Source organism: Bombina bombina, chromosome 1 (genome assembly GCF_027579735.1).
Source record: "Bombina bombina isolate aBomBom1 chromosome 1, aBomBom1.pri, whole genome shotgun sequence".
NCBI classification, from domain to species: domain Eukaryota; kingdom Metazoa; phylum Chordata; class Amphibia; order Anura; family Bombinatoridae; genus Bombina; species Bombina bombina.
The window spans coordinates 488971873-488987532 of NC_069499.1; the positions used below are offsets into that span (position 1 = coordinate 488971873).

The 15660-nt window shown below is 41.5% G+C and overlaps 1 protein-coding gene across 1 annotated transcript in view; it reads right to left on the minus strand.

Annotated features, from left to right (window-relative positions):
• VPS16 (VPS16 core subunit of CORVET and HOPS complexes) overlaps positions 1-15660 on the minus strand; it is a 340863-nt gene that overhangs the window by 211161 nt on the left and 114042 nt on the right. Inside the window, exon 13 of the mRNA XM_053698545.1 lies at positions 13559-13686. Within this exon, the coding sequence (XP_053554520.1) occupies positions 13559-13686 (128 nt within the window). The remainder of the gene's footprint in view (positions 1-13558; positions 13687-15660) is intronic.

The window sequence follows — 15660 nt, forward strand, 5'->3', positions numbered from 1 at the left end:
GGTCTGCCCCTTGAAGGGAATGTTAAGTAATTTAGACTTTGAAGTCACGTCAGCTGACAAAGATTTAAGCCATAGCGCCCTACGCGCCTGGATGGCGAATCCAGAATTCTTAGCCCTTAGTTTAGTCAAATGAACAATGGCATCAGAAACAAAAGAATTAGCTAGCTTAAGTGTTCTAAGCTTGTCAAGTATTTCAGTCAATGGAGTAGCTGTCTGAAAGGCCTCTTCCAGAGACTCAAACCAGAACGCCGCAGCAGCAGTGACAGGAGCAATGCATGCAAGGGGCTGCAGGATAAAACCTTGTTGAATAAACATTTCCTTAAGGTAACCTTCTAATTTTTTATCCATTGGATCTGAAAAAGCACAACTGTCCTCGACAGGGATAGTGGTACGCTTTGCTAAAGTAAAAACTGCTCCCTCCACCTTAGGGACCGTCTGCCATAAGTCCCGTGTGGTGGCGTCTATTGGAAACATTTTTCTAAAAATAGGAGGGGGGGAAAACGGCACACCGGGTCTGTCCCACTCCTTAGTAATAATTTCTGTAAACCTTTTAGGTAATGGAAAAAACGTCAGTACACACCAGCACCACGTAGTATTTATCCAGTCTACACAATTTCTCTGGAACTGCAATTGTGTCACAGTCATTCAGAGCAGCTAAAACCTCTCCAAGCAACACCCGGAGGTTCTCAAGCTTAAATTTAAAAGTAGACATATCTGAATCCAGTTTCCCCGAGTCAGAGACGTCACCCACAGACTGAAGCTCTTCCTCAGCTTCTGCATATTGTGACGCAGTATCAGACATGGGCCTTAAAACATCTGCGCGCTCTGTATTACGTCTAACCCCAGAGCTATCGCGCTTTCCTCTGAATTCAGGCAGTCTGGCTAATACCGCTGACAGGGTATTATCCATGATTGCCGCCATGTCCTGCAAAGTAATCGCTATGGGCGTCTTTGATGTACTTGGCGCCATTTTAGCGTGAGTCCCTTGAGCGTGAGTCAAAGGGTCCGACACGTGGAGAGAGTTAGTCGGCATAACTTCCCCCTCGTCAGAATCCTCTGGTGATAATTCTTTTAAAGATAACAGCTGATCTTTATTGTTTAAAGTGAAATCAATACATTTAGTACACATTCTCCTATGGGGTTCCACCATGGCTTTTAAACATAATGAACAAGGCGTTTCCTCTATGTCAGACATGTTTATACAGACTAGCAATGAGACTAGCAAGCTTGGAAAACACTTTAAATCAAGTTAACAAGCAATATAAAAAAACGTTACTGTGCCTTTAAGAGAAACAAATTTTGCCAAAATTTGAAATAACAGTGAAAAAAGGCAGTTAAACTAACGAAATTTTAACAGTGTATGTAACAAGTTAGCAGAGCATTGCACCCACTTGCAAATGGATGATTAACCCCTTAATACAAAAAACAGATTAACAAAACGAAAAATATGTTTTTTAAACAGTCATAACAACTGCCACAGCTCCTACTTTTGAAGCCTTTTGAGCCCTTCAGAGATGTCCTATAGCATGCAGGGGACTGCTGAGGGAAGCTGAATGTCACAGTTTGTAATTTTAACTGCACCAACTGTAACTTTTATACTATAACAGTGGAAAGCCTCAGGAAACTGTTTCTAGGCAAAAATAAAGCCAGCCATGTGGAAAAAACTAGGCCCCAATAAGTTTTATCACCAAAGCATATATAAAAACGATTAAACATGCCAGCAAACGTTTTATATTGCACATTAATCAGAGTATATACCTCTGATAGCAAGCTTGATACTAGTCGCTTTTAAATCACTGTATTTAGGCTTTAACTTACATTAATCCAGTATTAGCAGCATTTTCTAGCAAATTCCATCCCTAGAAAAATTTAACTGCACATACCTTATTGCAGGATACCCTGCACGCCATTCTCCCTCTGAAGTTACCTCACTCCTCAGAAATATGTGAGAACGGCAGTGGATCTTAGTTACTTCTGCTAAGATCATAGAAAAACGCAGGCAGATTCTTCTTCTAAATGCTGCCTGAGATAAAATAGTACACTCCGGTACCATTTAAAAACAATAAACTTTTGATTGAAGAAAAAACTAACTATATTTTACCACTTTCCTCTAACTACCTCCAGCTATGTTGAGAGCTTGCAAGAGAATGACTGGGTATGGCAGTTAGGGGAGGAGCTATATAGCAGCTCTGCTGTGGGTGATCCTCTTCAACTTCCTGTTGGGAAGGAGAATATCCCACAAGTAATGGATGATCCATGGACTGGATACACCTAACAAGAGAAAGAATGTTTTTTTCTTTCAATTCCCCAGGTAAGAAAAATATTACCTAAATATGTTTTTCCCCAAATATGAAACTGACAGTCTGCAAAAGGAAATACATAAACCTGACTCATTGCAAATATAAGTACAATACATATATTTAGAACTTTATATTAATGCATAAAGTGCCAAACCATAGCTGAGGGTGTCTTAAGTAATAAAAACATACTTACCGAAAGACACCCATCCACATATAGCAGATAGCCAAACCAGTACTGAAATGGTTATCAGTAGAGGTAATGTAATGAGAGTATATAGTAGATCTGAAAAGGGAGGTAGGAGATGAATCTCTACGATCGATAACAGAGAACCTATAAAATAGATCTCTCGTGAGGAAAACCATTGCATTCAATAGGTGATACTCCCTTTACATCCCTTTGACATTCACTGTACTCTGAGAGGAACCAGGCTTCAAAATGCTGTGAAGCGCATATCAACGTGGAAATCTTAGCACAAACTTACTTCACCACCTCGTTAGAATGCAAAGTTTGTAAAACTGAATTGTGGGTGTGGTGAGGGGTGTATTTATAGGCATTTTGAGGTTTGGGAAACTGCCCCTCCTGGTAGGATTGTATATCCCATACGTCACTAGCTCATGGACTCTTGCCAATTACATGAAAGAAATGCAAATGCTAAAACTAGGCCAAAAGGCAAAATAGCATAGCCCTCTGAGCATAAAGAAGGCAAGGGGCAAATAGGAAGTGGGGTAAAAATAAACCAAAGATTTTTTTGACGCCAAGTATGACGCACGACGCAAAAGGAAGTATAAATTTTTTTTGGCGCCAACAACATCCGGAAATGACACAACTCGCATCTTAACAAACTGGCGTCAACTAAGACGCAGGAAATGACGAACTTGCTATATCGTCAATCTGAAAAACAGAATTTATGTTTACCTGATAAATTACTTTCTCCAACGGTGTGTCCGGTCCACGGCGTCATCCTTACTTGTGGGATATTCTCTTCCCCAACAGGAAATGGCAAAGAGCCCAGCAAAGCTGGTCACATGATCCCTCCTAGGCTCCGCCTACCCCAGTCATTCGACCGACGTTAAGGAGGAATATTTGCATAGGAGAAACCATATGATACCGTGGTGACTGTAGTTAAAGAAAATAAATCATCAGACCTGATTAAAAAACCAGGGCGGGCCGTGGACCGGACACACCGTTGGAGAAAGTAATTTAACAGGTAAACATAAATTCTGTTTTCTCCAACATAGGTGTGTCCGGTCCACGGCGTCATCCTTACTTGTGGGAACCAATACCAAAGCTTTAGGACACGGATGAAGGGAGGGAGCAAATCAGGTCACCTAAATGGAAGGCACCACGGCTTGCAAAACCTTTCTCCCAAAAAATAGCCTCAGAAGAAGCAAAAGTATCAAACTTGTAAAATTTGGTAAAAGTGTGCAGTGAAGACCAAGTCGCTGCCCTACATATCTGATCAACAGAAGCCTCGTTCTTGAAGGCCCATGTGGAAGCCACAGCCCTAGTGGAATGAGCTGTGATTCTTTCAGGAGGCTGCCGTCCGGCAGTCTCGTAAGCCAATCTGATGATGCTTTTAATCCAAAAAGAGAGAGAGGTAGAAGTTGCTTTTTGACCTCTCCTGTTACCAGAATAAACAACAAACAAGGAAGATGTTTGTCTAAAATCCTTTGTAGCATCTAAATAGAATTTTAGAGCGCGAACAACATCCAAATTGTGCAACAAACGTTCCTTCTTCGAAACTGGTTTCGGACCCAAAGAAGGCACGACTATCTCCTGGTTAATGTTTTTGTTAGAAACAACTTTTGGAAGAAAACCAGGTTTAGTACGTAAAACCACCTTATCTGCATGGAACACCAGATAAGGAGGAGAACACTGCAGAGCAGATAATTCTGAAACTCTTCTAGCGGAAGAAATTGCAGCCAAAAACAAAACTTTCCAAGATAATAACTTAATATCAACGGAATGTAAGGGTTCAAACGGAACCCCCTGAAGAACTGAAAGAACTAAGTTGAGACTCCAAGGAGGAGTCAAAGGTTTGTAAACAGGCTTGATTCTAACCAGAGCCTGAACAAAGGCTTGAACATCTGGCACAGCTGCCAGCTCTTTGTGAAGTAACACAGACAAGGCAGAAATCTGTCCCTTCAAGGAACTTGCAGATAATCCTTTCTCCAATCCTTCTTGAAGAAAGGATAGAATCCTAGGAATCTTTACCTTGTCCCAAGGGAATCCTTTAGATTCACACCAACAGATATATTTTTTCCATATTTTGTGGTAAATTTTTCTAGTTACAGGCTTTCTGGCCTGAACAAGAGTATCAATAACAGAATCTGAGAACCCTCGCTTTGATAAGATCAAGCGTTCAATCTCCAAGCAGTCAGCTGGAGTAGAACCAGATTCGGATGTTCGAACGGACCTTGAACAAGAAGGTCTCGTCTCAAAGGTAGCTTCCATGGTGAAGCCGATGACATATTCACCAGATCTGCCTACCAAGTCCTGCGTGGTTACGCAGGAGCTATCAAGATCACCTACGCCCTCTCCTGATTGATCCTGGCTACCAGCCTGGGGATGAGAGGAAACGGCGGGAATACATAAGCTAGGTTGAAGGTCCAAGGTGCTACTAGTGCATCTACTAGAGTCGCCTTGGGATCCCTGGATCTGGACCCGTAGCAAGGAACCTTGAAGTTCTGACGAGAGGCCATCAGATCCATGTCTGGAATGCCCCACAGTTGAGTGATTTCGGCAAAGATTTCCGGATGGAGTTCCCACACCCCCGGATGCAATGTCTGACGAATCAGAAAATCCGCTTCCCAAGTTTCCCCTCCTGGGATGTGGATTGCAGACAGGTGGCAGGAGCGAGTCTCCGCCCATTGAATGATTTTGGTCACTTCTTCCATCGCCAGGGAACTCCTTGTTCCCCCCTGATGGTTGATGTACGCAACAGTCGTCATGTTGTCTGATTGAAACCGTATGAACTTGGCCCTCGCTAGCTGAGGCCAAGCCTTGAGAGCATTGAATATCGCTCTCAGTCCCAGAATATTTATCGGTAGAAGAGATTCTTCCCGAGACCAAAGACCCTGAGCTTTCAGGGATCCCCAGACCGCGCCCCAGCCCATCAGACTGGCGTCGGTCGTGACAATGACCCACTCTGGTCTGCGGGAGGTCACCCCTAGCGACAGGTTGTCCAGGGACAGCCACCAACGGAGTGAGTCTCTGGTCCTCTGATTTACTTGTATCTTCGGAGACAAGTCTGTATAGTCCCCATTCCACTGACTGAGCATACACAATTGAAATGGTCTTAGATGAATGCGCGCAAAAGGAACTATGTCCATTGCCGCTACCATCAAACCTATCACTTCCATGCACTGTGCTATGGAAGGAAGAGGAACGGAAGGAAGTATCCGACAAGAGTTTAGAAGTTTTGTTTTTCTGGTCTCTGTCAGAAAAATCCTCATTTCTAAGGAGTCTATTATTGTTCCCAAGAAGGGAACTCTTGTCGACGGAGATAGAGAACTCTTTTCCACGTTCACTTACCATCCGTGAGATCTGAGAAAGGCCAGGACTATGTCCGTGTGAGCCTTTGCTTGAGGAAGGGACGACGCTTGAATCAGAATGTCGTCCAAGTAAGGTACTACAGCAATGCCCCTTGGTCTTAGCACCGCCAGAAGGGACCCTAGTACCTTTGTGAAAATCCTTGGAACAGTGGCTAATCCGAAAGGAAGCGCCACGAACTGGTAATGCTTGTCCAGGAATGCGAACCTTAGGAACCGATGATGTTCCTTGTGGACAGGAATATGTAGATACGCATCCTTTAAATCCACCGTGGTCAAGAATTGACCCTTCTGGATGGAAGGATTGTTCGAATGGTTTCCATTTTGGACGATGGAACCTTGAGAAACTTGTTTAGGATCTTGAGATCTAAGATTGGTCTGAACGTTCCCTCTTTTTTGGGAACTACAAACAGATTGGAGTAGAACCCCATCCCTCGTTCTTTTAATGGAACAGGATGAATCACTTCCAGAAGATAACCTTGGAAGACTATTTCTAGCGCCCAAGGATCCAGAACATCTCTTGCCCAAGCCTGAGTGAAGAGAGAGAGTCTGCCCCCCACCAAATCCGGTCCCGGATCGGGGGCCCGCATCTCATGCTGTCTTGGGAGCAGTGGCAGGTTTCTTGGCCTGCTTTCCTTTGTTCCAGCCTTGCCTTGGTCTCCAGGCTGGATTGGCTTGAGAAGTATTACCCTCCTGCTTAGAGGACGTAGCACTTGGGGCTGGTCCGTTTCTGCGAAAAGGGACGAAAATTAGGTTTATTTTTGGCCTTGAAAGACCTATTCTGAGGAAGGGCGTGGCCCTTGCCCCCAGTGATATCAGAGATAAACTCTTTCAAGTCAGGGCCAAACAGTGTTTTCCCCTTGAAAGGAATGTCAAACAATTTGTTCTTGGAAGACGCATCCGCTGACCAAGATTTTAACCAAAGCGCTCTGCGCGCCACAATAGCAAACCCAGAATTTTTCGCCGCTAACCTAGCCAATTGCAAGGTGGCGTCTAGGGTGAAAGAATTAGCCAATTTAAGAGCACGAATTCTGTCCATAATCTCCTCATAAGAAGAAGAATTACTAATAATCGCCTTTTCTAGCTCATCGCACCAGAAACACGCGGCTGTAGTGACAGGGACAATGCATGCAATTGGTTGTAGAAGGTAACCTTGCTGAACAAACATCTTTTTTAGCAAACCTTCTAATTTTTTATCCATAGGATCTTGGAAAGCACAACTATCTTCTATGGGTATAGTGGTGCGCTTGTTTAGAGTAGAAACCGCCCCCTCGACCTTGGGGACTGTCTGCCATAAGTCCTTTCTGGGGTCGACTATAGGAAACAATTTTTTAAATATGGGGGGAGGTACGAAAGGTACACCGGGCCTGTCCCATTCTTTATTAACAATGTACGCCACCCGCTTGAGTATAGGAAAAGCTTCGGGGGGCCCCGGGGCCTCTAGGAACTTGTCCATTTTACATAGTGTTTCTGGAATGACCAGATAATCACAATCATCCAAATTGGATAACACCTCCTTAAGCAGAGCGCGGAGATGTTCCAACTTAAATTTAAAAGTAATCACATCAGGTTCAGCTTGTTGAGAAATTTTTCCTGAATCTGAAATTTCTCCCTCAGACAAAACCTCCCTGGCCCCCTCAGACTGGTGTAGGGGCCCTTCAGAAACAATATCATCAGCGGCCTCATGCTCTTCAGTATTTTCTAAAACAGAGCAGTCGCGCTTTCGCTGATAAGTGGGCATATTGGCTAAAATGTTTTTGATAGAATTATCCATTACAGCCGTTAATTGTTGCATAGTAAGGAGTATTGGCGCGCTAGATGTACTAGGGGCCTCCTGTATGGGCAAAACTGGTGTAGACGAAGGGGGGGATGATGCAGTACCATGCTTACTCCCCTCACTTGAGGAATCATCTTGGGCATCATTTTTACTAAATTTATTATGACATAAATCACATCTATTTAAATGAGAAGGAACCTTGGCTTCCCCACAGTCAGAACACAATCTATCTGGTAGTTCAGACATGTTAAACAGGCATAAACTTGATAACAAAGCACAAAAAACGTTTTAAAATAAAACCGTTACTGTCACTTTAAATTTTAAACTGAACACACTTTATTACTGCAATTGCGAAAAAGTATGAAGGAATTGTTCAAAATTCACCAAAATTTCACCACAGTGTCTTAAAGCCTTAAAAGTATTGCACACCAAATTTGGAAGCTTTAACCCTTAAAATAACGGAACCGGAGCCGTTTTTATATTTAACCCCTTTACAGTCCCTGGAATCTGCTTTGCTGAGACCCAACCAAGCCCAAAGGGGAATACGATACCAAATAATGCCTTCAGAAAGACTTTTCTATGTATCAGAGCTCCACACACATGCAGCTGCATGTCATGCTGTTCTCAAAAACAAGTGCGCCATACCGGCGCGAAAATGAGGCTCTGACTATGATTAGGGAAAGCCCCAATAGAATAAAGTGTCTAAAACAGTGCCTGCCGATATTATTTTACAAAAAATACCCAGATTAAATGATTCCTCAAGGCTAAATATGTGTAAATATGATCGATTTAGCCCAGAAAATGTCTACAGTCTTAATAAGCCCTTGTGAAGCCCTTATTTACTGTGTGAATAAAAATGGCTTACCGGATCCCATAGGGAAAATGACAGCTTCCAGCATTACATCGTCTTGTTAGAATGTGTCATACCTCAAGCAGCAAAAGACTGCTCACTGTTCCCCCAACTGAAGTTAATTCCTCTCAACAGTCCTGTGTGGAACAGCCATGGATTTTAGTAACGGTTGCTAAAATAATTTTCCTCATACAAACAGAAATCTTCATCTCTTTTCTGTTTCAGAGTAAATAGTACATACCAGCACTATTTTAAAATAACAAACTCTTGATTGAATAATAAAAACTACAGTTAAACACTAAAAAACTCTAAGCCATCTCCGTGGAGATGTTGCCTGTACAACGGCAAAGAGAATGACTGGGGTAGGCGGAGCCTAGGAGGGATCATGTGACCAGCTTTGCTGGGCTCTTTGCCATTTCCTGTTGGGGAAGAGAATATCCCACAAGTAAGGATGACGCCGTGGACCGGACACACCTATGTTGGAGAAAGGGAGGTAGGAGATTAATCCCTACGACCGATAACAGAGAACCCTTGAAAAGATTTCCTGCGAGGGAAACTATAACATTTTTTTTTATGCTTACCTGATAAATTAATTTCTTCTATGGTACGACGAGTCCACGGATTCATCCTTTACTTGTGGGAAATTATACTCCTGCTAACAGGAAGTGGCAAAGAGCACCACAGCAGAGCTGTCTATATAGCTCCTCCCTTAGCTCCACCCCCCAGTCATTCGACCGAAGGTACAGGAAGAAAAAGGAGAAACTAAAAGGTGCAGAGGTGACTGAAGTTTAAATCAAAAAAATATAATCTGTCTTAAAATGACTGGGCAGGCCATGGACTCATCGTACCATAGAAGAAATAAATTTATCAGGTAAGCATAAATTTACTTTTCTTCTATAAGGTACGACGAGTCCATGGATTCATCCTTTACTTGTGGGATACAATACCAAAGCTACAGGACACGGATGAACGGGAGGGACAAGACAGATGGTTAAACAGAAGGCACCACTGCTTGAAGAACTTTTCTCCCAAAAATAGCCTCCGAAGAAGCAAAATTATCAAATTTGTAAAAGGTATGAAGTGAAGACCAAGTTGCAGCCTTACAAATCTGTTCAACAGAAGCATCATTTTTAAAAGCCCATGTGGAAGCCACCGCTCTAGTAGAGTGAGCTGTAATCCTTTCAGGAGGCTGCTGTCCAGAAGTCTCGTATGACAAACGGATGATGTTTTTCAGCCAAAAAGAAAGAGAGGTAGCCGTAGCTTTTTGACCTCTACGTTTTCCAGAATAGACAACAAACAAAGATGATGTTTGACAGAAATCTTTGGTTGCTTGCAAGTAAAACTTCAAAGCATGAACCACGTCCAAGTTGTGCAACAGACGCTTCTTCTTAGAGGAATGATTAGGACACAGAGAAGGAACAACAATTTCCTGATTGATATTCCTATTAGTAACAACCTTAGGAAGGAATCCAGGTTTGGTACACAAAACCACCTTATCAGCATGGAAAACAAGATAAGGCGAGTCGCATTGCAATGCAGATAGTTCAGAAACTCTTCGAGCCGAAGAGATAGCAACTAAAAAAACGAATATTTTATCACCTCTTTCACTTTACCCTTCCTAGTACTTAGAGTAGGCAAAGAGAATGACTGGGGGTGGAGCTAAGGGAGGAGCTATATAGACAGCTCTGCTGTGGTGCTCTTTGCCACTTCCTGTTAGCAGGAGGATAATATCCCACAAGTAAAGGATGAATCCGTGGACTCGTCGTACCTTATAGAAGAAAATTAATAGGCGATATAGGAATTGGGCTTCAGAATGCTTAGAAGCGCTCATCATAAAAGAAGCACAAACTTACTTCACCACCTCCATAGGAGGCAAAGTTTGTAAAATTTATAGGCATTTTGAGGTTTGGGAAACTTTGCCCCTCCTGGTAGGATTGTATATCCCATACGTCACTAGCTCATGGACTCTTGTCAATTACATGAAAGAAAGATGTATATCCATCAATGATTACAGTGGAAACCTGCAGCGAGTATTGCCACGGTTGGGGGAGCAGCATCTTATTGGTGCAATACCTTGTCTGATCTTATTTCAGAGGAAACTACGGTAGAGGAGATCCAAGATAGGGTCAAAGCTCTCAAACTGGCCAATACCTTTATCTGTGATGCCAACATGCAGATAATTAGACTGGGAGCTAAGATGTCTAGCTTCACTGTGCTAGCCGGCAGAGCTCTGTGGTTAAAATCTTGGCCGGCTGATGTTTCTACAGAGGCCAAGCTTTTGGCTTTTCCTTATAAGGGTAAAACTCTGTTTGGACCTGGTCTGGCTGAAATAATTTCTGAGATTAAGGGTGGAAAGGGATCTTTCATACCTCAGGACAAGAAGAATAGACCTAGGGGTCGACAGTCTTCTAATTTTCGTTCCTTTCCCAACTTTAAGGGACAGAAGTCCTCCTCTTCCAGACCAATCAAGGTCCACTTCGAAATCCAGCCAGCCCTGGAACAAGGGGGAAAAAAAAGCCTTCCGCTGACTCTAAATCAGCATGAAGGGTCCGCCCCTGATCCGAGTTTGGATCAGGTTGGAGGCTGGCTCTCTCTTTTTCGTCAGGCTTGGATATGCGATGTTCCAGATCCATGGGCTGTGGACATAGTATCCCAGGGTTACAGAATAGGATTTGAGTCTTGCCCTCCAAGGGGCAGATTTCTCCTATCAAGATTTTCCTCAAACCAGGTAAAGGAGAGAGACCTTCTTAAATTGTGTGAAGGACCTATCCTCCCTGGGAGTTATTGTACCAGTCTCTCTAAAGGAACAAGGACTAGGATTCTATTCAAATCTATTTGTGGTTCCCTAAAAGGAGGGAACTTTTCGTCCCATCCTAGATCTAAAGTGTCTAAACAAATTCCTCAGGGTTCAGTCCTTCAAGATGGAAACTATTCGTTCCATTCATCCATTGGTCCAGGAAGGTGAATTCATGATGACCATAGACCTGAAGGATGCGTATTTACACGTTCACATTCACAGGGATCATTACCAGTTTCTAAGGTTTGCCTTTCTGGACATGCATTTCCAGTTTGTTCCCCTTCCATTTGGTCTGGTTACAGCTCCCAGAATATTCACAAAGGTTCTGTGAGCCCTTTTGGCAGTGATCAGATCCCAGGGAATTGCTGTAGCGCCTTATCTTGACAACATCTTCGTTTGGTTTATGAGACTGCTGGACAGCAGCCTCCTGAGAGAATTACGGCTCATTCCACTAGGGCTATCTCCTCTTCTTGGGCTTTCAAAAATGAAGCTTCTGTGGAACAGATTAGCAAGGCTACTACAAGGTCCTCTCTGCATACTTTTTCCAAATTTGATACTTTTGCCTCGGCTGAGGCTTCTTTTGGGAGAAAGGTTCTTCAAGCGGTGGTGCCTTCTGTTTAGGTCCTCCTGCCTTTTACTCCCTCCCTTTTCATTCCGTGTCCTCTAGCTTGGGTATTGGTCCCCACTAGTAATTGGAATGACGTTGTTGACACTCCATGTCTTAGGAAAGAAAACAAAATGTATGCTTACCTGATAAATTTCTTTCTTTCCGGACATGGAGAGTCCACGGCCCCGTCCTCTTTTTAATTATGATTCGGCAGGTTTGTTTTTTTTTAAACCTCAGGCACCTTTTTAACCCTTGTGTTTCTTCTTTTTCCATTTTCCTTCGGCTGAATGACTGGGGATTATTATGGATAAGGGAAGCTGGGGTGCTCTTTGCCTCCTTCTGCTGGCCAGGAGTTGAATATCCCACTAATAATTGGAATGACATTGTGGACTCTCCATGTTCGGAAAGATATTTTTTTATCAGGTAAGCATACATTTTGTTTTTATATAACCGAATATAGTGTAAATTAAATCTTAAAATAACATAGCTGCTTCCAAGATATCATGCAGTTAAATCCACACCACTACACTAAGAAAGCACACTGTGCCATAAATATGTATAATAAATTAGCATACCAAGAGAATCATTCTGACAATATTCACTTGACAGGTACAGCAAAGGGTTTGCAAATCACAAAACAAATTGAGCTGGACATCTCATAGAATTCACAAATATTGTCTTACATATTTTAAGAATCAGAAACAGATTTAGACAATGCATCTGAATGAATAATACTAAACCATCAAAAACAATAAGGTCCAGATTACAAGTCGAGCGATATTAGCGCTCCGCTGTGTAATAGCGCACGCTAATGTGCGCTGGTATAACAAGTTTTCAGCAATGCAAACGCGACCTCTTACAAGAGCGTGCTTCCATAGGCTCCTATGGGAGCCTCGTTCTGATGCCATAATAGACAGCATCATAACATCTCGTGGCAAAGGGGGGTAAGTAGCCCAGCAACTATAAATATATATGATTATATACATATATATTTATGTGTTAATATATGTATATACACATATTAACACATAAATATATATGCATATAAGCATATACATATATATTTACTGGGAACGCACAGTTCCCATTGACCGCAAAGTAAAGGCACTTTTCAGTGCCGCTTTTTTTCTCCAACACCACACTCCCACCAACTTTAGCCCCAAAATACTGCCTAGACGGATTTGCCATCGATCTGTAAAAGAAAGTATGAGACGCGGGCAGAGGAACGGCGGTATGTTTACCGTAACTCAGTGGTAAATATTTTAAAAAGGAAGCGTCTTTGTCAAATTTAATTAAAGTGCCTGTGTTTTTAAGATTATTTTTTGGATACTGGGAAGTAATTCATTAAACTTTACAATCACTTTAAAGATTAAGCAGCTAACAAGCGATATATATGGCTGCCTAGCTATAAATTGTAACAAAGGTAGAATCTATGTTAATTTTTGTTTACTTATTTTGATATTAAATTTATGTTGCAATAGCATGTATTTCTGTATAACAAAGTGAAAAAATAAACTATTTTGTATTACGTCCATTGCTAACTTGTTTAAAAACAACAATTTTAAAATAAATATATACAACTGTATTGCACAAATAAATTATATTCCTCTAGGTCAATGATCACATTGAGAGTGCTGTAAACAGCCTTTACAAATTAACACAATAAAAAGGATACTGGGTTATGCTTATCGGTATCCCAATTTTATAGTCATGTACAGCATTTAAGACACGAAGATCATGCCACATGGCTACATAGGCTGCAGGAGAAAACTTATCCACAAAGCATTTTCCAAACATGGCAGCCTGCAACGAAGAAAAAAAAAAAAAAGTATTATTTATGTTGAAATTGTTTTTATTAAGTTTTTACATATAAAATAAAATATACTCTACATATATGTATCAAGCATTCCTCTATACAATTTTCTTGTGATACAATATACAGCTTCAAGTGAAAGCATTTTCCATCATCGATTCACAATAATCATAAACAAACTGTGTATATGAACTTACAGCTTACTTGGTTAACAACAGGACCACTATACACCCACCTGTTATTGTAACCGTCTTTGCAGTTATCTTCATCGTGGGCCCCGGCTCATATTCTGAAGCTCAGTATCTAAAGCAATAGCATTATTCTTTCTGCCCTTTTTTGATTCATGGTACATTATAAAAGGTTCCCATCTTACTAGGAATCTCTCCATGTCGTTAAGGGTTTCAGCTGCTGCACATGCCATATTGTAGTGATACTCTAGTTTATTATATATAAAGGAAAAGTCAGGGGGGGCAGACTTCCAGAATTGAGCCACGCTAATTTTAACTATGGTACATACCATCATAACTAGTTTAAGGTGGATCTTTGAAATTCCAGGGACCGGGAAGTGAAGAAGAGCCTGTTATATTGTTAATGTTATTTGTTTTTGAAAAATTGCACTTAATAGTTGTGAGGTATATTCCCAAATAACCCTAATTCGTTCGCACTCCCACCACATATGGATATATGAACCCCTTTCCCTGCATCCCCTATAGCATAGATGTGATAGTGAGCCCTCTGACCCATGTGTCCTCGTGGGGTGGAGATACCATCTAAAAGCTACTTTTATATAGTTTTCTTTGAGTAAAGCGTTCTGCGTAAAGGATCTATGGATGGTTTGTGTCTTCTCTATACTACCAAAGGAATTGAAAATAGAGTATAAAGTTGATATCGCTCCTTGTATCTGGGAGGTGGTGAGTCAGAGTGTTTCTAGAGTTGTGTTTGGGAGGAGTTTTACTTTGCCTATTATTTCATTTGCTTGCGATCTCAGTTGTAAGTAATGATACCATATGTTTTTGTCGTTAGTGTCTAAATTCTGGTATTGCTCAAAAGACATTATTTTATCTGCTATAATTATGTCTGCTATTCTGTAAAGTTCTTCATTGGACCATTTCTGTTGAACCCCTAAATCTACGGAAGAATCGAGTGTCACCAATGGGGTTAATATAGAACTATCTCTAGTAAGTGTGTATTTAGAATTTAGTGATTTCCATAAGAAGATAGTGTGTTCGATCGCAATGTATTTGCCATTCTGGGTGGGTTTTGTAAGATTTGGAGCCCAAAGCAATCTGGTTAGGAAGTCTGTCCCTATAATGTTTGACTCAATATGAGTCCATCGCTTTCTTTGACATTCTCTGAACCAATGTAGGGTTTGTGACATCCTTGCCGCATAGTAATATGGGATTAAATTAGGCACCCTCACTCCTCCTTCACTCCTGTTTGTACACATTACTTTTTTATTTATTCCCTTGCCAAATGAATCTTAACAAGTCTCTTTGAAGTTTATGTAGTTCTGAAAGTGGAACAGAAATAGGGAGGGCCCTGAACAAGTATAATAATTTAGGCAATAGGGTCATTTTAGTGGAGATGATTCTACCGTATAGGGAAATTTTAAATTTAATCCATTTACTAATTAGGTCTCTAATATGCTTGAACATAGGTATATAATTAGCTTGGTAAAGGGTGTATATGTTAGTTGGTAGGTTTATCCCTAAGTATCTGATGGACTTCTTAGCCCATTTAAATGCGAAATTTAGTTCCAGCAGTTTCTTAGTGTGGTGTGGAAGTTTAATGCTCAAGGCCTCGCACTTGTCCTCATTTATTTTGTAGACTGAGAGGTTGCTGAATTGTTGCATTATTTGGTATAAAGGGGGGAGGGACAACATTGGCTTAGTGAGTGATAAGATAACATCGTCCGCGAATAGTGACAATTTGTGTTCCAGCACCCCGTCATTAATACCTGCTAT